The sequence below is a fragment of the Larus michahellis genome, chromosome 3, assembly GCF_964199755.1.
Source record: "Larus michahellis chromosome 3, bLarMic1.1, whole genome shotgun sequence".
In the NCBI taxonomy this organism is placed as follows: Eukaryota; Metazoa; Chordata; class Aves; order Charadriiformes; family Laridae; genus Larus; species Larus michahellis.
Genome location: NC_133898.1, coordinates 105,709,163 through 105,732,516, shown reverse-complemented (window position 1 = coordinate 105,732,516; position 23,354 = coordinate 105,709,163). Strand labels below are relative to the sequence as shown.

The following is a 23,354-nucleotide window of genomic DNA, read 5'->3' as shown; positions in this document are numbered from 1 at the left end:
GTTAAAGAGAGCAGAAATAATTCTCTTCTTAAGGCAAAAATATTCTTAAATCATTATGGCCATATTTTTTTAATACTTACTACCATTCAGAATCATCATCTATCTTGAATACCACATATGAGCTTAAATTATAAAGAAAATCTTTGACGACCCTCTCCCCCTTATTGTCTCAAACCAACCTTTCCGGATAGTACACACCTTATCTCCTCATGCAGACAGCAAAGCTAAGAGCGAAGCAGATACCACTGTGCTTATCGGTGGATGATCCTGGTAATTATTTCCTAATCAATAGTCACCCAATTAGGCTTACATATGTGCTACTCAAAAGGATTGAATTTTGGAGTCCTCGTATGGGCAATGAGACACAGCGTGGTCAGGTCAGTCTGACTAACCAGTCCGGTTCGCAACACGTCAAAAAACACATAAACCACCCCGAATGAGAGGATTTCAGGGGAACACTTGGGACAAGTGCACGATCCTTCTGAACCACAACTGTGTTGTCCATCCCCAGCAACAGCACGGTACTTCACCTGGACTATTGCTGGCTTTCACAGCCCTGACTTAATTTCAAAGGAGCCATATGTGGATCCTGAGTGTAAGAAATGAGGCCTTAAAACGTAGGTTGGGAAGCAGTTAAGAAAGCTGGGGAATTGTTTGGATTTGCCACCTATATGCTTCATTATTTTTGAGACACGTCAAATACAGACCATATGCCAGCACATGTAATATGTTGTATCAGAACATCCAGGCTCATTTAAATGGGCTTAGTACCAAGAGCTGGGCAACAAGGGCACGGAGCTCCTAAAAGCCAACAGAAAGCACACTTTGAAGTATCAGCAGCTTCTTCCACCTCCTGCGGACTTTGTCCTGCAAGGACGCAGCACCACCAGTGGAGTTTCACCGGGACAAAAAAAAAAGAGGTAGAAAAGACGCTACAGAAGCCACCAGAGGAAGAAAGCACATGCCACCGAGCAGCATTGCTACGCACGCTCCATGTGGGATGCTGACCAAGAGCTGGCAATGTGCGCTTGCTGCCCAGAAAGCCAACTGCATCCTGGTCCGCATCAAAAGAACTGTGGCCAGCAGATCCAGAGAGGTGATTCTGCCCCTCTGCTCTGCTCTGGTGAGACCCCACCTGGAGTACTGTGTCCAGCTCTGGAGCCCTCAGCACAAGAAGGACATGGACCTGTTGGAGCGGGTCCAGAGGAGAGCCACAAAGATGATCAAAAGGCTGGAGCACCTCTGCTAAGAGGACAGGCTGAGAGAGTTGGGGTTGTTCAGCCTGGAGAAGGCTCTGAGGAGACCTTATAGCAGCCTTCCAGTACCTAAAGGGGGCCTACAGGAAGGATGGGGAGGGACTCTTTATCAGGAAGTGGAGCAATAGGACAAGGGGTAACAGTTTTAAACTGAAAGAGGGAAGATTTAGATTAGATATTAGGAAGAAATTCTTTACTGTGAGGGTGGTGAGGCACTGGAACAGGTTGCCCAGGGAAGTTGTGGATGCCCCATCTCTGGAAGTGTTCAAGGCCAGGCTGGATGGGGCTTTGAGCAGCCTGGTCTAGTGGGAGGTGTCCCTGCCCATGGCAGGGGGCTGGAACGAGATGATTTTTAAGGTCCCTTCAAACCCAAACCATTCTATGATTTAATCCCCCCTGGTCAGGATCAGGTGGAACAGGGCCATCCCTACCCTAGCTGGAAGTCCTCACCAGGAGGCCACCGCCTGTCCCAGTCCCACTGCCTCTCCCTTCCTCACGCTGACCAGGATTGCTGTTCTCCACCTGTAGACTTTTTGCCAGTGAAAAACCTACCAAAACCATTGTTTCTTCAAAAAGAATGGTTTCAAAGAAGCAATGCTTCCCAAAAACTACAAATATTTCAGTGAAAAATTCCTTAGCAGCTCTAGTTATAAGGGCAAGAGTATTTTTATGAAATCAAATGCAAATTTAAAAAAGATATTTTAAAATAAAAGCTATTAAAAAAAAAGCAGCAAAGATCTGAGTGAGACAAGTCGTTCACTAAGACTAGCAACACGAGGTTAACTGATGGCAAGAAGAATAGCACGTATGACTGTCAGAGCTGAAAAATTAGCATCTCTTCAGGTCAGAAGATCAGAAGCATTGAACAGACTTTTTTGTTTATTGCCAAATCGTATATGGTGGTATTTTGCAGATACTAAAGAAAGTAGACACCTGTCAACATCAGGATGTTAGAAAGAAGCTGTTTCTTATGCTCTAGTATCGGTACTTTAATATCAGTTTTATTTATGTATTTAACTTTTTACTAATCTTACCTCTGGGTCCAAGCCAAACATCAAGGTAGCTATTGATTGTTTTATCCAGAAGTTCCATTCTACAGCCTACTGAAATGGAAAGAAGAGGAGAAAGTTAGTTATTTAGCTCACGAAAATAGTTTAGTGATCTGAATACATCTGTTAGGGTTAATGAAGAAAATATTAATATGCGAAAATTGCAGCAGACATACTGGAAATTACCAGCATATATAAAGTACGTAAAGCTTATTCTAGTCTCAGAGAGCCACTGGTATAAGAGCAGGATTTCCCACTGAAGTATTTAATCATAGATCTAGATACACAGAAGCTTAAAATAATGAGTTCAGGTTAACCTGAGGTTCTTCTAATTCTGCATTTTGTAAGTGCAAACAGAGGATGACATCTTGCAAGATCCCTCTGCAAGGAGGCGGAGGAGGAAGAGGAAGACTGGACCTTGAGAAAGCCATCAACATTGAAATTCTCAAAGAAATACTACGAAGCTCTTTTAACAAACAGCTGGCAACACTAGCTGGGGGGGAGGAGGGAGGGACAAAAAAGCGAAAACTGGCTCTGCTGTCACTTTCGCAGGTAGGTGACTGATTACAGCTCTGATTAAAAGCCCATAAACCCAAGAGATCAACAGCCACCAAATGACAGAGAGGGCTGCAGACACAAGAGAGGAAACACTGACGTTTGTGGCATGAGTATCTCCAGCTCCGGAAACTGCTTACTGGTAAGACAGGGGACCAGATAAAACTCATCCAACCTCAGTAGAGCGATTCAAATATCTGTCAGCTCCGCACATGGCCAGCATCTATTGGTAGCACCTGGTATATACACTGCGGTACGTAAGTCGCCGTACCTCCCTAAGGTTGAAGCAGGAAAGAAGTAGCAACACTTTGCATGAGCAGGGACAACCGTACACGAAGCTGTTCTCAAGAGAAGAGGAAGTCATTTTCTTCTTGATTAAGAAAAAAACAACCAACCGACCAACCAAAAAAAAAAAAAATCCTTCCAGTTTCCTCTTTTCTATCCAAAACTGCACTGAACTTTCACTAAAATAATTATATCCATTTTTAATAGCATAGTTTTCTCTTCTTGGTGTTACTCCTCTCCCCTGAAGCACCAATATTAACAGCCATTTTTAGTTATGGGGAAATAACGTAAGCAACACATAAGCTGTCAACATACCCACACCACAAACCTGAACAATCACACGAGTTTACATATAGTTGCTAACAACAAAAAAGTTCATCTCTGTTTTTTTCAGTGGTAGCTAAAGAAACATCTCTCTTCCACCTGTGAAAACCCTCCCTTGAGGGGATTTCTGATTTACGCAAGTAACACGAATAGTGGGACCTCTGGTTTTAGTCAGCTGGGACTGACACCTCCATTTCTTTCAAGTCCACCAAGAAAAGCCAAGCAGGATACAAGCGACGTCCTCTCCCTGGTCCAAAGCGGGACCGGGAGCTGCCTGGCCCCTGCAGGGGCTTCGACTTCCCATGGGACCAAGAAAATACAACGGGCTTGGATACGTGCATTTCCATGTTGAGGGCTTCTATAGAAGTCCATATCTCTTCCACCCTGGGGCTCCAGGCCAGAGACTGATGCCCTCCCCGAGGATTCCTGGCTGCATCCCCAACCCATCGTTTCCCGCAGGGCTCTCGGGGACACGGGCAGAAGACGGCTTTACCCTCCGCCTGCATCAAGCCTTTGTACCGCTTTGAACTACACAAAGGCACAGAAACTTCCCTGGAATCTGGTCACTAGGCACAAAAAAAAAAGAGCTTGTCTAAAATAACTAGGAGTGTTAAAAGTCTTTCGCAGTCCTGATTCATACGGGTTTTATTTTCCGACTGAAGAAGCCCAGCCCAATAAGTACACACTTCACAAGAAGGTGCATTTTGGGGATTAAGTCACCCCACCAGCTATGACACATAAAACCGTTGAGTGCTCGCGTGAACAGCCACAGCACTGGCACGCTGGTGTCCTAGGAATAAGGAAATCTAACAGAGAAGCCTATGCCGTGGTACCAGAACCATCAACATCAATCAGGAAGACTGTGAGAAACGAGTAGATAATTTCCAAGGAGAAGAAAGAAAGTTATCCGGAGCAAGCTCTTCTTTTTTTTTTTTAATCTGTCAGCTATTAAATATTTCCAGGAAAAGCACTCCCCAGTGGATAATTCATTTTGTTGCTTGAAATCCCCACTTACTCAATTTGTCTGTCGCTCCTTTGATCCAGCACCGATTGATTTAGTTACGCAGCACTGCACCATCCAACAACCCAGCATCTGCGCCTGACCTCGACTCCCCTTTTTGCAGAGGAAGGCTTCAGATGGGAGAGTTTGTTTCAAAAACAAAGGTTTGTATACAAAAAAATCTACCAAAAAAGCTCAATTCATAACTGACTTGCTATATACTGCTGTTTGCTGGACACTGAAAATGCAGATATGTAAATGAAACAACTAAGAAAGTAGAAACAAACTTTGCTACAGCAAAGACAGCAAGAAATGAAACGCCATGTTCAACCCTTCCATAAAACTGGAAGAAAAACCTCATTCCCCAGGAGGAGGAGGCTTTCTGCAGAGGTCTCAGCTTTTTTGGGTTGCTACCCCAAAGCAGCTTTTTGTGCCAGTGTTATCAGACAGCAGATTGTAAAAGGCACAGCGAAGGAAGAACTACTCCCGGTGTCGATTTCCAGAATCGTCAGAAAAATAAATTGTTTCAAAAGGAACTCATTTGTGTAACAGAAAAACAGAGGGAAACAATCTGCTTTTGTTCCAGAGGGGGTCATGTGAAAACGCATCAAGTCCCCTGCCAACAGCCACACCACATTAAATACTGCTTCAACGGCAGCAACTACAAGGGTTCCTTTTTAATTTGAATAGTTTCCCAATTCAGAGGAACATCGACTCCCAGAAAAATTAAACCAGTGGCCATTTGAAACACTGCAATGGGCATGTTTCCTAATACTGAAAGTAAGCAAATTCTGCAGCTGACCACATACACGAGCAGACCACTAGCAACGCTCCTTTACCTAGAAGATATCCCACAGCAAGGCACACTATTCATGGAATCATAGAATGGTTTGGGTTGGAAGAGACCTTTAAAGGTCATCTAGTGCAACCCCCCTGCAGTGAACAGGGACATCTTCAACTAGATCAGGTTGCTCAGAGCCCCGTCCAACCTGACCTTCAATGTTTCCAGGGATGGGGCATCTCCCACCTCTCCGGGCAAGCTCTTCCAGTGTTTCACCACTCTCACTATAAAACATTTCTTCCTTATATCTTGTCTAAATCTACCCTCTTTTAGTTTAAAACCATTGCCCCTTGTCTTTTTACAACAGGCCCTGCTAAAATGTTTGTTTCCATCTTTCCTGTATGCCCCCTTTTAATCTTGGCCCTTGGAAGGCCACAATAAGGTCTCCTCCAGGCTGAACAACCCCAGCTTTCTCAGCCTGTCTTCGTAGCAGAGGTGCTCCAGCCCTCTGATCATTTTTGGACCTCTTCTGGACCCACTCCATCAGGTCCATGTCTTTCCTGTGCTGAGGGCCCCAGAGCTGGACACAGTACTCCAGGTGGGGTCTCACCAGAGCAGAGTAGAGGGGCAGAATCACCTCTCTGGATCTGCTGGCCACGCTTCTTTTGATGCAGCCCAGGATGCAGTTGGCCTTCTGGGCTATGAGCACACATCATTGGCTCATGTCCAGCTTTTCATCCACCAGTACCCCCAAGTCCTTCTCAGCAGGGCTGCTCTCAGTGCTTTCACCCCCCAGCTTGTATTGAGATCAGGGGTTGCCCCAACCCAGGAGGGTCCGACTGACCCAGGACCTTGCACTTGGCCTTCTTGAACCTCATAAGGTTGACAGAGGCCCACTTCTTGACCCTGTCCAGGTCCCTCTGGATGGCATCCCATCCCTCAGGCGTGTCAACCACGCCACGCAGCTTGGTGTCTTCCACAAATTTGCTGAGGGTGCACTCAATCCCACTGTCTTTATCACTGATTTTAATGTTGTTTTTTAAGTTTCTTCTTGGAGTAACTTCAGGTTCCAGGCACAAGGATAAGGTAAGAAAATATAAAGATTTGCCCCCTGTCCCATGCCACCCTTTTTAAGCAAACCAAACAGCAGCAACAAAACATTTCAGGCTGAAAGCTCAAAGCACTGGGAGCCTACTCCCTCACTGCAGGATCCCCCAGCTTGAGAACTCCCTGAAACAACAGATCCCAGTTTTCACATTTGAGTCGCTGAACTTGAGTTCCAAAAAAATCCCCAAAATAGGCATCTAAATAATCGTGCTGGCTTCTGAGAGCAACACGCTGTCAGGCCTGGCTGCTCAGCCTTCTTGGAAAACAGCCACTTTGCCCATTCTTAAATTAGGACTTCAAAGCCTAATTTTAGGCACTCGATTTTGGAAATCTTGAATTGTGTTTTCTCGTTAAAGTGATGTTTCCCAGTCCCTGCCACTGCAGAGGTGACTCCTCTTTTCCCCCCTCCAGAAGTACAAACTACCCCTCCTCCAAAAGCACAGCGATCACGCTGTGCTTGCTTTCATAAATGTCCTGGAATTGAAAATGTTCAGCTGCTGAGAACTGGAAGACGGCACCGATAATCAAAGCTGTCAACCATTTTCTGTCCATTTTCCAAAGCTGCCCAGTTTCTCCTTTCTATTCCCAAAGCCTTAACTGCCCCTTGCCTGTATTCCCTTTGCCTTTCAGCTTGCTGCCAACCCCAGATTCCCTTTTTTTTTTTTTTCCCTTTTTGAATAGCCTCTTCGGTCCCAAGCATGTTTAACATTAGCGATAAAAAGGAATTTAGAATAAATTATAGTCCATTATTGATCTGAAAGCACAACTACATTTATTTCATGGGAAACCAGCTGAAGTGTGAGCGCTGTGGATTTTGCACTTTAGTTTTGTCAAAATGCAAGAAACCATTTTTAAACTTTATTTTGCAACTCTATCTCTAGCAAAGCGATGCAGCTATTTGGCCCACCTTGAGTCAGTGGCAGACCCTCCGACCTGCTGCTGGCTCCCCGGGACCCACAGGGCTCAGCTTTCACCCTCACCACCAGCACCAGCATAAGGAAGTTTAGAAATAAATGATTTGTATAAAACTCGGGGAAGAGTGAAAAATGCAGGACGAAGGAGAGGAACTAGTCTCAAACAGTTTAACCTCAGCAGTATTTCAAAACACTTGAAAACGCAGGGGGTTAAGGAAGACTTTGGCCAGTTAACTAGAGGGATGATTTCATGTCCTTACTTTTCCCATCATTCTACCCCCTCAAATCCTTGAGTAATGACTGCCTTCATACACAAACACAATCGTGGTATTTAAAGTGTTTTACAGAACCAGTACAAGAAAGGATGCTGCAAAATGGAATAACTAATTGTGCTCAATACCCAATTCCTCATTAAACCAGGATCTAATCATCTTCAGATAGATGACTTAAGACAAATCGTAGGTCCTCGCAGTTTGAGTCGCATTTTCAGCGGATCTAAACCAGCTTGAATTAGGATCTGAGCATCCTAGGATGAGAACATTCACATGTGTTTCATCCCCTCACAGGCAACAGCTTTTGCTGCACCACAGGGTAACTTCAGCCAGAGGGAAAACACCAAGAGTGGCAGCCAAGCAGGAAGACCAAGTTGGGAGCAACCACACAAATGCACCCCTGGAAACACTAAGAATCGCAGGAAAATGGTACACCACCGCCTCTCCATCCCAGAAGGATGCATCCAGCTACAAATAAGGATCTCTCGTGCTGCAAAGCCCCCCTTAGGAGCAGATCTGGCATCCCTCAGTGCTACAATAAAATGCTTTTTTGCAATAGGATGCATTTTCCTGGAACAAAATGTTGGAGGGGGTACCCTGTGCCCAGCCATTGCGCCCATGCCCCAGCAGCGTGATACTGGAAACCTCCTGGCCCCTGCCAGCTTATAGCGCAGTGCTGTTAAGAGTTATAAACTGCAAATTGCAAAAGTATTTATGGAAATAAAACGGGGAGGAAGAGAAGGCAAAGCACGCAGGTTTATTCAACTGCTGTGTTTGTAATAGCACGCAACTATAAAACATGCAAGGACACTGCACAGACAACTCCTGGCTAGGGGTTAAAGAACTGGGTTTGTGTTTTGGTTTTGTTGTTTTTTTTTTTGTTTGTTTTTTTGTTTTTTTTTTTTTTTTTTTTTTTTTTAATGGGAAAGAAACAGAAGAGAGGATCTGTAGCAAACTAGGTTAGATGGAAACAGGGAGAATATGTACCAGGCACAAGAGCTACAAGTTGACTTTTTCAGTTAGGAAAGCCAAAGCACAGCATTTGCCATACTGCTTTGCTCCAAAGCCCTCCTCCTCAAGCGATGTGTGAGTGTTTATTACAACTACTGTTTTAAACTGAAGCTCCCTTTTTTTTTTCCAAAAGCTGCGCCGGTATTGCAATTGGGAAAGCGCTGCTAGCTGTACCTCACAATGGCAAACTAGCCAGAAGAAGCCTGGGAAATTAAAGAGAGAACCCTGAGGACATGAAGAAGTCAAAAGCTAAGTGCAGAAGGCCATAAGGACTTCAGTTTTCATTGCGAGTCTCCCTTCTCTCATTCAAGTACCACCTGCAAGAAAGTCTGAAAAACTCCTCCCCTTTAATAAAGGGACTCCTCCAACCTCTGTGCACTTCACTCAAACCAACTTTTTACCTCCACGAGAGAAAAACAAAGGTACGGTCCCCAAAGCCTATTTTAATGAGCCTTCTTGGTCAAAGGCTGCATTTTCTAACAATAGAACCGATAAGACCACAGCCAACAGGTCCAAAGGGCTGAAGCCCAGTCTTGCGTGACCACCACCAGCAGCAGAGTTCAAGAGAACTGTGTAGCTTCAAGACAGTAAGCTTCAATTTACTTTTTTTATTATTTTTTTTTAATGCCCACATCTCCTAATTGCATATTAAAATTTAAAAAGCAAGAAGTAGTAAAAAAAAAAAAGTTACAAGCAGGGCCGTCCTCCCACGTGAACCCTGGTTTCCTCCAACACCCCGCAGCAGCGGCACCAAGTCCGAGCACCGAGAGAGCATCCCACACCAGCCAAAATGCTGCTGCACCCAGCTCCGAACCCAGGGCACATCTCAAGAATAAAGCCGAAAGTGCAGGACAGGCCCATTAATTCTTGGTTATCTTCTTTGCATTTATTAGCTTGACATACGAAAGCTTGCTATCTGACCCATAAAAGCACCTGCAATTCTCCTGCCCGTGTGAAACCCCGTACAAAGCAAGAAATCGCTGTGCGCACTCATCCAGTAAACAAGGTTTAGCTGTAAAAAGGTTATCTGGGGTTCACATGCTGACTAGATACAGCGCTCCAATAAAAAGCTGAGAAATTAGAGGAAGAAAGCCGAGGGTGAGAGTCACGAAGGTAATGCTATGCCGTGCAACACTGGCTAGAAGAGGGATAAGAGCGCACACAAAACCTGGACTGAGATGCCCTGCTAAGATGCATAGCTGCAACCCCTGTGCTGAGATGGGTAAACGATACCTTTTGGAGGACCACTTGTGTTTGGGGAAACAGATCGCACTGAAAATGCACACAAACAAGTCACCCTTAGGTAAGTTACAGTATGTTAAGTATTTATTTGTGTGCTTACTTTTATTTCCAGTGAGCACAGGGCACTACCTGAAGTGCTACGGGAGCAGCAAAGTTCCCTGGTGGGCCCCGACATATAAAAAAATTACATTTAATACACTGAATTAGTTATATTCCTCAATAAAAATGAAGTGAATTTCTATAGTTTTTACCTGAAGGAAAAAAAGACGCATACTGATGCCGTAAATGCACACCACAGCTTGCCTTGCTGCTGTTTCTTCATGCAGCCAGCCATGCTACAAGAAGTCAATCTTAAAACTTTTCTATTTTCCTGCTGTACCCCCATGAGACAGGAGTTAAACCTGTAGGGCTGCAGCTGCACCAATACTTGGTGCCTCCGTTTTGAGATGCTAAACATCACGCCAGACAGTACAGCCACACGTAGTGAACAGCACTAACAAAAAAAAGTCAGGCAACTACAACGACAGCTAGCTTTAAATAGAAGAAAGTAACAAAAATGTTCCTTTTCCCACCATTTTGAGAATTAAGAGAAAAGAAGAAAAAAACGTAACCCCGGGTACAACTGTTATGCCGTGGCATCGTGCTGCTCAGGACGAAACCCTGCTGCTCGGTGCTCTGTTACACCCCCCGCCTTCCGAACAGTACAAAAATAATAGGATCATCATTCAGAAAAGCAACCGCCTTTGAAGATCTAATCTCCTTTCCAAAGGATAAAGGAGTTAACGCTACGTAAGGCAAGATTTTGACCTTGTTTTCTTCCTGCCCGGGACTGGCAAGCAGTACTGGGAGCAAGGACTACATGTCCTCGTAACGGGGCAGAAGATGCTGAGACAGGAGATTTTTTTTTACAGACGCATCAGTCGGATCGTTCCCCGCCATTTCCCTTCTTGTACAACGCTTAGCACATCTGTGAACGAAGCGCTGCCATACCCACGCAGCCAGCTGATGGCATTTCTGTTACAGAAGCTCAGGGGCTGAAAAGTCTGGTGGGTCCCGAGGAGCTGAAGGTCCTTGCCTGCACCAGACCTGTGCCCACCCAACTGCTGCCGAGAATCAGCAGGTTTCCAAAGCACCAAATCATTGGTGTAACAAGGGCCACCAAAAAAAAAAGATGACCGACTCCTGGAGTAGTTAGAAAAGAAAGCATTTCTACCTGTACATTTCCTTGGTTTGATGTTGTCAGTGCTTTCCTAAATATCACTTCATCAGAAGACCCCGCTCCAGGATGCAAGTACTGCAGATTCTTGTATTTTATTCTTTGTTTTAAGAGCAGCAAGAACGACAAACAAACCAACCAATTAAAAGGAAATATTGTAGTGATAAAGCCTGGTGCGATCTTATCACTGACTCTTTCTGTGAGCTTTAAATAGACTACTGGAGGAAGAAAACCCCACACTCTCCACACATCTGGCAACTGCTGAGATGTTTTCTACAAACTCATAATATAAAAAAATTCAGGCACTTGCAGAAGCCAGGTAGGGAATTCCAGCAAAGTCAGTCCGCTCTTTTCTTTCAATAAAAGGCAACAAATTCCTGATGCCATGGAAATCCCACCGCCTTTAAAACCTGTTCCAGCAAAGAACATAGCTAGATTGAATCCTCAGCTTCAGTGCCGAGGTGCAGAAGGTTTTACTGCATTTGCTTCATACTTTCAAAAGCATCAGAGTAAAGGCAGGGTCAGTACTGTTAATTCGGTATAATATACCTGTTTCAGATACAGGGACAAACCAATACCCGCTTAGGCAGCAGCAGAAGTGTCCTCCCTGCCCTGCAGCTACCCTGTCCTCCTCAGGACAGCGGTCCCCTGGAGAAGAGGGTACCAGATACGCCTCCTCTGCCTCGCCGCTTGTGCAAAGTCTCCCTCAAACAACACCTTCAGCAACTTACTTGTTCCTAAAGATGAGAAGCTCCCTCCACGCAGGCATTTTTCCTGCTCACGCCTGTTACAGCTTGCGCCCACCAGTAACCCTCAGGCTGACAGCCACCGCATCGCCTTACCCTCACTCCAGCTTCTCCATCCAGCCAGGTCCATAGCTATAAGACAATACCAGGGTGGGTGGGGTGACCAGAAGCAACCAAGAACAGCTTTTGATGCTGCTGCAAGGGGTGCTTTCATTCCTTCCCTACCCTCCGTCCTGCCTGGGTGAAGGAAGCAGGAGGAGATTGAGGTAGTCCCCGAAAAGCACCAAAGCAAGAAGATCAGCTTTCAGCCAGGTCCACACCAGCACCAGATTTACTACAGGAGAAGAACCAGCACAAGGTAGGTACGTGGGGGTGACCAAGAGGTCTAACCTGACTGAAGCTGAGCAAAGCCATCGTATTGCACCTGGCAAGAAATCAAGGCCATAGCAAAAAGAAAGGTAAATAAAACAGATAGGCAAAAAGAAAGATGCAGAGTTTTTAAAGAGGACTTCTAAGACGCTAGTAAGAGAAGGCCAAAATAAAAGGCATTGCACAGGCATCATTTTACATACAGGAATGGTTCTAGTGAAAAGTGCAAGAATTGCAGGAAAAAGGTCATACAAGATATGTTAATGTCATGCAGATTTAACTTAAATATATTCTTAAATATAATCCTAACAGCATGAACTGACAGATAATTGCACAGTAAGAAGCAAACAACAAAAAGCCACCTGAAATACAAGAGAGACAGATTTGAAGATGCATTGCTATGTTTGTGTCTTGAGAACTGCAGGGCTAAGGATGGTCTCAAGGCAGGTCAGATGTGAGAGAGCAGGACTCAAAGGGGAAGGGGAGAACATGAACCATCGAGAGACCCAAGAGAGGGAGACCAACGACAGATTTATCAAAAAAAAAAAAAAAAAAAAAAGGCAACTTGAATGCTTTACTCAATCTAAACACAGCAAAAGTATTCCAATAGAAATAGAGCTAATGAAAAGAAATACACAGGAAAAGCTAAATAGACGGTGAATATGACCAAAACCACTCACTACACACCGCTCAGCCTGCAGCTGAGGATCTTGAAGACAGAGGGGAAGTATCCCTTCTAATTCTCCGCCTTAAGGCATGTTATACTCTAAGAAATGACAATCAACAACCTTTGTAGTGATTTGGGAGACACCTTGAGTGCAGTAGCCTAAGACAGAATTTCAACGGGAAGTTTGATTTTCTGACAATACCAAACATTTTTTTACCTGATGCCCAAAGCTTTTAATTAAATTCATTATATGAGAAAAGCACATTGCTAGATAATTAGAAGGTGACTTACACATGGAAAAGAAAACTTTCTCCTTTACTATGCGGCTTGCAGCAAAGTGAAAACCTAACTTACAGTGTATTTTATAAGTGCTCATGTTTTGCCAGAAGTGAAAGAAGGAAAGAATTAAGCTGTGTTTCATCAGTCCCACTTGTAATGCAACTCTTTAAACTCTGGGCAAAAGACAGGCTCTTTAGCCTCTATCGTAAAACTCTGCGTCTCTATTATACGGATGGCAATATATTAAAAGTTGCTCAGCACGTAAACCCAAACCTTTACATTCCGAGTGTACCTATTTCATATATGTTTTGTACAGACCGTGTAGGATACAGAATGACGCTTCAGGCAAGGAAATTGCTTATTCATGTTGGCAGCTCTCTGAAAGTTTCCCCCTCCGGAATCTCGCCACCACCACCACAGCTCTATTTTTACTGCATGCTAAAAGCAAAACACGCTTTTGTGCAAAGAACTCTTTTGTGAACCAGTTTTTTAAATATCAAAAGACAATTGCAGTGGTTGGAGGCTATTTTTCCACAATGTTTTTATCTCCCTGGAATGCAAGTCCTCCACACAGATGTGTCGTCTCTAAAGTAAACAGCAGCAAAGGGGCTCTTCATTTAAATAGACCCGTTACTCTGGGCCAGGGAACCTAATGCTGGAGTTCATGGCCTCACGCGGGAACTGGTAGGTGGTGGAGGAACAGAGGAAGGGGAAAAAAAATAAATAAACCAGATTTGGTTAACGTCCTGCTCTCACATTAATGCCTGACAGCTTAGGTGGGAATTTGGCAGGGGTCTCGGCAGAGTGATGCTGCTGTAAGGAGGGACATTTCGGAGCCGCCAATGGCTGATTAGGACTCCTTCATCAGCTCAGCCCAAAACCCAGCCCTGCTCCTCTGTTCTGCAAAATAACCCCCCCAGGGCATCGGGTGGATAAGCTTTTAATAGGCAAAGCCTGAAAAATAGAATTCAGAGAGAAATAAGAAAGTGAGAGAAGGAGCAGCAAGGAAAAAAGAAGGGGGGAGAGGGGTGGAAAACCCCTTAACTTCATTGCTAAGCTCCTCCACACCTGCAATTGGAAATCGCTTACTGCCCCTCTCACTGTAGGTTCAAAGACGGTGACCTCCTCCCAAGGCCATACCTCTCTCCTTCGGAGGCAGCACAGTACTAAAGGATGCAAAGCACTCGCTCCAAGACTATCATTTTTCATACACTGTACACAGTGGCTAAAACCTGGCGACATCCCCGTATTCTCACCAAGTGCGTCCTTCGGGACTCAGATCTGTGTTTTAACAGCTTCTTAAGTGTATATTTTAAGGCACAAAGTCAATCCCCCCAAATGCTTCGAAAACTGAACTGATCCCCGCGTTGGTGCATCGTTTGAGCCTGATGAGTTTTGTGAAACCAAGAAGCGTTCAGCCTGCACAACCAGAAATTCGTGATAGCTCTGCAATTGCTCGACTAGAGTTTAAGATCTGAATATCTTATCTAAATGAGCTCTGTACTGAATTCAGAAGGAACGAGGCAATTAAGCAGTAGACTTGAAAAAAATGAGAAAAACCTTTGAAAACAACATTAGCGGTCCCTTCCTGTACCTTAATGCAACCACTTAGCAGATAGAACAAGAAATCAATATAAAGAAGTACCAAAGGATGTTATTTTTGTTCTGCAAGGCATGGCCAGACTCACAGCCTGCTTCTGCTTGCTTCAAAGGCAGATGATGACGATTTTGACAGGGCAGAAGGAAAGGCAGGGAAGTTAGAGGTTTCAGGAACCTGCCAAGGAAGAACGGAGAACCGAGCATGGCCTCAAAGACCTCCAGAGGTTTCAGAATTACCCGGGAACCTGATAAAGGCTGCAAAACGAGGGGATGGAGCTACACCATTTAAGCTCTCATGACAAGTGGTCTGACACCACCGTTGGCTCTGAAAATGGCTTATGCCATGCATGGTTTCTACCTATAAGCACGCAGAGACAGCAGCAGCAGCTCACACATCAGCAGGGCAATGATCTACACCGAAACATGGTGGCCCTTCTGTGACTACCTGTCATTATTATTATTTTTTCTCCTCATTTTGAACTGAGCAGACAAGGCTTGCCAAACGCAGTACTCCTTACTGACTTGCTCAGCGCCGACTCTCTCCATCTCCACATAATGGGTCCGCAACCCGATATATTGCTGGGGTTCTCTCGCATTTGTGTTTTCCTCTAACCCTTACACTGCGTTTTAACCTCTTGCTGAAGGTGATGGGGACACCCACCCAAAATTTCCCAGCCTATGGTCAAGTACGGTGCCTGGGGACAGGCAAGCCCAGCCACCTCTGGGGTAGCCAGAGCAAACGAGAGGCTGCAGAGGCGACCGTGGTGTAAGCTGCGCCTTCTGCGTGGCACACAAGTCAGAATTCAATAAAATATGACAAAAATTGCTCAAATCTTTTGCAAGAGGCTTTTCTGTGTAGGCCTGTTAAGGGGACAGAGAAAAAATCTGCAGGCCTGCTGGACTAGCAGCTTATTTTCTGTCACTGTATCAGGTGCGTTAATAAAAAAAAAAATTCTGAACTGCGTTACAAGCACAGGTATTTTCCCCTTGAATGAGTTTTCATGCACGCAGTAAATCAAGCTCACAAGACTAATGTAAAGCTTAACAACATGCCAAAAGGCTACTGTACACAAGTGAACTGAGGGACAAACATATGATGCAATGGGTAAATGCATGACCCCAATTTAGGACAAACAGCTGGGAGCTTGCACCAGTTCACAGGGGCTGTGACCAGCGAAGAGCCACTTTGCCATAGAATCATAGAATGTGTTGGGTTGGAAGGGACCTTTAAAGACCATCTAGTCCAACTCCCTGCAGTAAGCAGGGACATCTTCAACTAGATCAGGTTGCTCAGAGCCTCATCAAGCCTGGCCTTGAATGTCTCCAGGGATGGGGCCTCCACCACCTCTCTGGGCAACCTGTTCCAGTGTCTCACCACCCTCATTGTAAAGAACTTCTCCCTAATGTCTAATCTAAACCTACCCTGCTCTAGTTTAAAACCATTGCCCCTCACCCTATCGCTACATGCCCTTGCAAACAGCCCCTCCCCAGCTTTCTTATAGGCCCCCTTCAGGTACTGGAAGGCCACTATAAGGTCTCCCCAGAACCTTCTCTTCTCCAGGCTGAATAACCCCAACTCTCTCAGCCTGTCTTCATAGGAGAGGTGCTCCAGCCCTCTGATCATCTTCGTGGCCCTCCTCTGGATCTGCTCCAACAGGTCCATGTCCTTCTTGTGCTGAGGGCCCCAGAGCTGATGCAGTACTCCAGGTGGGGTCTCACCAGAGCAGAGCAGAGGGGCAGAATCACCTCTCTGGATCTGCTGGCCACAGTTCTTTTGATGCAGCCCAGGATGCGATTGGCCTTCTGGGCTGCAAGCACACATCGTCGGCTCATGTCCAGCTTTTCATCCACCAGTACGCCCAAGTCCTTTTCCACAGGGCTGCTCTCTATCACATCATCTCCCAGCCTGTATTGATAATGAGGACTGTCCCGACCCAAGTGCAGGACCTTGCACTTGGCCTTGTTGAACTTCACGAGGTTTGCTTGGGGCCCACCTCTCTAGCTCGTCTAGGTCCCTCTGGATGACATCCTGTCCCTCTGGCACATCGACTGCACCACTCAGCTAGGTGTCATCGAGTATTTGCAGTACTTGCCATGCCAGTACTGCAGAAGAACCACCAACCCGGAATCAGACATTCACCATAAGAACCTGCCACCTTGCAGTCCACACAGGCACACACGTAAAAATGCAAGCACAACTAACAATCACTGTGTCCTTCCAAGCCGCATCCAGATTCCTGTGCCTCTACCAACATCGTCCTGCAGCTGCCATGTGAGGTCCTGCTCAAAAGCAGGCGAGCAGCCGTGGGAATGAACTGCACACACAGATGCTTTTCGGTAAGCGCACGTGCCGGGCACCCAAACTTGAACTTCAGCACGCAAAAGGGTTTCTCAAATTTCTTTTTCTAAAGGGCAGGGCGATGTTAAACATTAGAGAATGTCATCCTCTTACCTGATTAAAGGTTTAATTATTGTTATTTAAGTCAAAGGTTCTCCCTACTGTTTGGCTAGGAGATGATTCTCAAAATGATGATTCAAAACATCAGCATTTTTAAAGGCCACCTGGAAGCAGGAGATAATCCTTCAGGAAAAGGTTAACAGAAGCTTTCTGATTAAATTACGTGCATAGACAGAGCAAATCTAAGAGCACCTTAATAAAGATTAAGGTATAAAGGTCTATAGGTTCCCAAGTCTTCATCATCTTGAGTGAAACCCAACCTGAGGACACAGGACCAGCTGAAGAACTAGACCTCTTTGTTGACAATTGATAAAGTAGTGGCAAACGTACAAGTAGATTTCTTTTGCTCATGTCTAAGAGCTTCAAGACCCGATTTGAGCTTCAAGACGTCTATCTGCATACAGATACTATGGTTTTAACTTAGCAGGGGCAAAGGAGCTCCTCCACCAAGCTGCAGTTTGCTCCAAACCCGCAACCATACAGCATCTAAGGGAAGAAGGCATTTTCCTGTAGTTAGCACTTGCTAGGGACTCCTTAACCAACAAGCACACAGCTGAAACACTGCCTTAATCCAGAACACTTCCCAGCAAGTTTGTAACAGCATCAAGTAAGGGAAGAAAAAAAAAAGAAAAAAAAAGAGAAAACCAGGCAGCAATGCAAATGCTGCATGCTTATGAATTAATTAGTAAACATATGGCCTAAAACCGTAAGATACTTTGAGGTGTATTCAGTTTAACAAGCTAAACCACATTATTCTGCAAATTAATACTTGTTAGTTTTCGTCTAACACTGGTAACATCCTTCAGAACTGTGACACCAACAGAAAGGTCCATCAGCACGCACGTGCCTTAAAAGCTGGAGTGTTACCTGAAATCAAGACTACGTCCTTTTTGAAATCAAGTCTACATTTTACAGCAGGGAGCCTGAACCTGCGCATTGGAAGAAAGCAATTACCCTCCAGTCACAGCAGCAGTTTTCTCAAGGTCATAGCGGGAGAGGAGCGCTTCCAAGTGATAGCAGAAGAGGAACAGTCACTTTGTTCGAATCGCTGACCCGGTGTCTCACAGACAGTAGGGTTATGTAGGCATCAAAGAGCAGGGCAGAATTTGAAAATGCACGAAAAAAAGGTTTATTCCACATTCGTTGTAGCTTTGCACAAGCAAGCTCTGCCTCCTGTAAACGTTAGTGCAACTCAGCGTATTTAGTCATCGCTCAAAGCATCTCACTTGGCAGGGAAACGTTTGTTACGAAGCTTTGACATGGAGGTCAATTAAATCCAGACAACGTCAACATAAATACAAGTTCATGGAAGGTTTTTATATTCCTACCTGCTCGGTACGCTGTTGGTCATCACCAAACCTACGGTAAATGAAGCACAACCTCTACAGCTAATAATGCTTTAATAAAGGCATGCAAAATGCCCAGATGCAATGGGATGCTGAGACCAACTCTTAATTCGCGGCACTGAGTTCAGCATAAGTAGCATGATTCATTTGTGCCAAGAGAAGTGACAATTACACTTAGCAGCACGCATCTGTAAAATCTCTACACCTGGTAAGGGAATTTATTAGACTGCCATTCTGCTTTCTAAATGCTTGATGCTTTGTGTTTCATATGAGTCAATCATTTCATCAAGGAAATTAAATAATTCTCCAACGCATCGAACACAGCGGGAAAGCATTTACCGACCACATACTTTGGACAAGTTTGCTCTTGTGCTCTTATTTACCCTTTAAGATAATGTGTCCTAAATGCCAAAATACAAATAGAGAAACCGAGGCAATACATTTTAGGAGATTAATTTCATTAATTCATAATTATAGGTTAGGGGCGGACATGCTGGGAAGCAGCTCTGAGGAGAAGGACCTGGGGGTCCTAGTAGACAGCAAATTATCCATGAGCCAGCAGTGTGCCCTTGTCGCCAAGAAGGCCAATGGCATCCTGGGCTGCATAGGGAAGACTGTGGCCAGTAGGTCGAGGGAGGTCATTCTCCCCCTCTACCCTGCACTGGTGAGGCCACAACTGGAGTACTGTGTCCAGTTTTGGGCTCCCCAGTTCAAGAGGGACAGGGAACTACTGGAGCGAGTCCAGCGAAGGGCAACCAAGATGATTATGGGACTGGAGCATCTCCCTTATGAGGAAAGGCTGAAAGAGCTGGGACTCTTTAGCCTGGAGAAGAGAAGGCTGAGGGGGGACCTGATTAATGTTTACAAGTATCTAAAGGGTGGGTTTAAGGAGGATGGAGCCAGGCTCTTTTCAATGGTTCCCAGTGACATGACGAGGGGCAATGGGCACAAGCCAGAACATAGGAAGTTCCGTTCAAATACACGGAAAAACTTCTTTACAGTGATGGTGACAGAGCACTGGGACAGGCTGCCCAGGGAGGTTGTGGAGTCCCCTTCTCTGGAGATTTTCAAGACCCGCCTGGATGCAGCCCTGAGGGATGTGCTTTAGGCAATCCTGCTCTAGCAGGGGAGTTGGACTAGATGATCTCTAGAGGTCCCTTCCAACTCTGAAGATTCTGTGATTCCGTGATTAAACAGATCTAGGGAGAGCCACTGTGTACACAGTCCACAGCAACTCTGAGTTATCTCCATAGTAAGACTGGAGGCAGCACTTATTTGACTTGTCAACCAAAAAAAAAAAAAAAAAAAAAAAAAATCAATCCAGGTCACTGTTTGCAGTACCTTTATCAAACAGAGATATAACTGCTGTTCTGTTGGATGCAGGCAACAGCCTTTGGTGCCCTCAGGAACCCAGATATAAACTGCTTTTACCAAATCAGCGCTTAGGGACTCCAGGGATGTCAGCCTGAGCAGTGCCCTCATAACTGTATTGCTGCAATACCGAATTTAAACAGCCTTAGGAAAGGCCATAGCAAAGCAATCTGAACTGGAAATAAGTTTTTAAACAAACTAATTTCTATGTAATTCACTGATTATCCTTTTCATTTCTCCTTGTGCGTGATCTAAGGGAAAAAGCGTTTCCAGTGCTAGCGTGCATAAACCGTCTGCATTGCAGGAATCTTCGGCATTTTTAACACATTTAAGAATCACAAAACAAATCAGCGACTATATTGCATATGACAAAACAGCTAGATATTACAAGGATTATTGTCAGTTTCGTGAGGCGTTTGGATGCACACAGAGCAGTGTGCTCTGACTGGCATGCAGTGAGCATCAATTTCTTAAGTCTATTACATAGTCAAATGGCTTTCAAAAGCATATGTTGCACCCTGGAAGAACATCATTTTGTAAACTGTAAAAAAGGGAAAACAAAAGCATAATGGCAAAGAGCTGAGCCCCAAAAGCACTCCTGTGTTTAAACAGTTTTATAGATCTCACTCCTCTACGACTAATTTCAGACATGGCAATGAAAGAAGGTAAAGAAAGAGGATTGAGATTAAAAGGATAAAATGAGCAAGTTGTTCAGTTATGCAGGGGAGGTTATAGGAAACAGCACCATCACCTATACATGCCTTCGTGACTTATATGATGAGCTGCCAAATCTAAGTGGAGCTTTAGTAGCTTTGAACACCAACAGGGTTTGCTGGTGACCCATCTCAAGACAGCAGGCCACTCACGGAAGTAAAAAAAAAACCACCAAGAAATAATAGGTAGAGGTACTTGTGGCTCTGCTCCTCAGCAGTGAAAGAGCATCCCTGCCTCTGTTTGTTCAAAGTTAGAGAACAAACCCTCAATCTCTGGAATAAAAAAAAACAACACGCCACCAAGAGCCCATTTGATCCAAAAGGCTTTCCCAGTCCAAAGGAGCCTCTCCAGCACAACCTGTCCCGGGAGACAACTCTGCGCAGGGGTCATAGAATCACAGAATGGTTTGGGTTGGAAGGTCCAACCCCCCTGCCATGGGCAGGGACACCTTCCACTAGACCAGGCTGCTCAAAGCCCCATCCAGCCTGGCCTTGAACACTTCCAGGGATGGGGCATCCACAACTTCCCTGGGCAACCTGTTCCAGTGTCTCACCACCCTCACGGTGAAAAATTTCTTCCCGATACCTAATCTAAATCTATCCTCCTCCAGTTTGAGGCCATTACCCCTCATCCTATCACTACATGCCTTTGTAAAAAGCCCATCTCCAGTTTTCTTGTAGGCCCCCTTCAGATACTGGAATGCTGCTACAGGGTCCCCCCGGTGATGGAGCCTCCTGGGATGGGAGCTCTGACTTCTTGCCCCCCTGGTAGGAGCCCTGGCCAGGCAGTAAGCCAAGCGCTGCCTAAGCCATCTCCTGTGCCAGCAGGAAGGTGACACCCAAAATGCCACTGAGCCCACTCTCCTGCCCGATCACTGCCCCGCACCACCACACCGCTGCCCCACAGGCAGCAGGAGCAAGGATGAGCACTCCATCAGTGACCTCCTTTTAGCTCTAGCTCCGAGAGGGACGGAGGGGACAGCAGGACACGCAGGCTTGATGCTATTTTAACATGGGACCGTATGCAATTGCTGTTTCTTTCCCCAAAATTTGTCTCAGGTGGGATGCAGATGGTGTTAACTAGGAGACTCGCTTCGTCACCACGGGGCAAGGATTGCTGAGACCACTAGAAGACAGGCAGAAGACAAGGATTTTAGCCTTGTAAGCACCACCAGCTTGCTCCATATGGGTGGGGTTTTTTCTGAGCTCATACTGAGCTTTTGATGTCGCAATGTTTGCTGCCCCAAAAATGAGGAAGGTAAACGAATGAGGTCAGCTCAGTACTTAAGAGTATTTAACCAATTACAAACTTTCACTTCCAAGGAATATGCTTCCCAAGGGGCAGCTCTGGATGGCTCTCAGCGCCGGGCTTTCCACCTGCAGCTGCCAGACCCGAGCACCAGGTCAGCCTGAAATCCTGCAACATTGTCAGTTCCACTGTCGTTCCGAAAATCAGAATCATCAAACGTATTTCCAAAAATCTGCTCCTAGCAAGTCGCAAAAGAATGAGCACTTACAGGTGCTGCCCAGAGGCCCGATGGATTTACAGTATTATTTCCAATTTACATATTTTTTTTGTTCTGTTCATCTTCTCTAAGTTAATTCCTCTTGTAAAACAACACAAAATTAAGGTCAGCATGGAAAGAAGAGATTAGACCAGAGAATTCAAAATATTTTATTTCAACTCCGGCTGTTCTAAAAGCAAGGAATGCAACAAGAGGAATTCTTGCTGAGAAATGTAAAGACAACATCAACTTACTAAAAATACTGCAATTAGAGACTGGTCCGTCAGCACATAAACTAAGTATCCTTAACGATGCTGTATTTATGTACCAAACATGCACGAGTTCTAGTCAAAGACACTTCATTTGATCAGCTGCTGGGACGTAAGAGATACTAAACCACACAAAGTGCAACTGCTTTTTAAAAAGCAGAGTGAGGCAAACAGACCGGCAGCCAGACTCTTCTCCAGCTTGGAAGACAAAGCTCCGTGGCGTATTAATTTCACTGCTGCTCTCTCTGGTTGCATTTGAACGCTGAAGTACAGGAGACTTAAGTTTTAGATCACTTACGATAAATTCACTTAGCTACTTATGGATAAAAAACACAAAGAAGTCCCTAAGGGCTTCCAGCACACATTACATATGTAACGTGTACCTTGGTAAGAAATTCAGTGAAATCCAGTAAAAGTCTGGCACGCCTTTTAGCGTCCGTGACCCACGTCAGCTGGCAACAGCGTCTTCAAGGGCAAACCCACCCTTAACTTCATCAAACTCAGCACGGCGGTGCCTTTCATCTGCTCCTTGGTCGATGCAAAGCTGGAAAGGGATCTCCACCCAGCTGACCCCAGCACCACAAGTTTTCCAGGGAAATCCTCACCCTGTGTGTGCCACTATAGCTCCCCCCCGGGCAGACCACATATCTTGGCTGCTCTGAAAACAGAAGATGTCTAGTGCACCCCAAATACATGAATACTTTTATAAGAAACTCCAGCTTTCGTTGCTAAACAGCATCAGATGATAATCTGTGCCACAGACTTACTCTCCCCAATGCAGCTTCCACTCCCGGTGAGGATACACCAGGATTCATCTCTAGCTACGGAGTTTTCTAACAGCAGGGAAAAACCTCAGGCTGCGACTGCACCGAAGGAACGAGGAGGGCTTAGACTGAAATATCAGGGTTACGTCGCCAAACTCTTCAGCGCTATTCACAAGTTCACATTAAAAATAAGTAAACCCCCTCCCTCTACGCCGGCAGCTTAATTCCGACGCAGCAACACCATGAGCCCACGCAT

General features: G+C 45.3%; 1 protein-coding gene across 2 annotated transcripts in view; it reads right to left on the bottom strand.

Annotated features, from left to right (window-relative positions):
• Positions 1-23,354, bottom strand: part of ELOVL5 (ELOVL fatty acid elongase 5) — a 41,003-nt gene that overhangs the window by 15,773 nt on the left and 1,876 nt on the right. Inside the window, exon 2 of one of the 2 annotated variants that reach the window (XM_074581617.1) lies at positions 2,291-2,359. In XM_074581617.1, the coding sequence (XP_074437718.1) occupies positions 2,291-2,348 (58 nt within the window). In that variant the 5' untranslated portion in view covers positions 2,349-2,359. The remainder of the gene's footprint in view (positions 1-2,290; positions 2,360-23,354) is intronic. The other variant, XM_074581618.1, reaches the window with a different exon arrangement.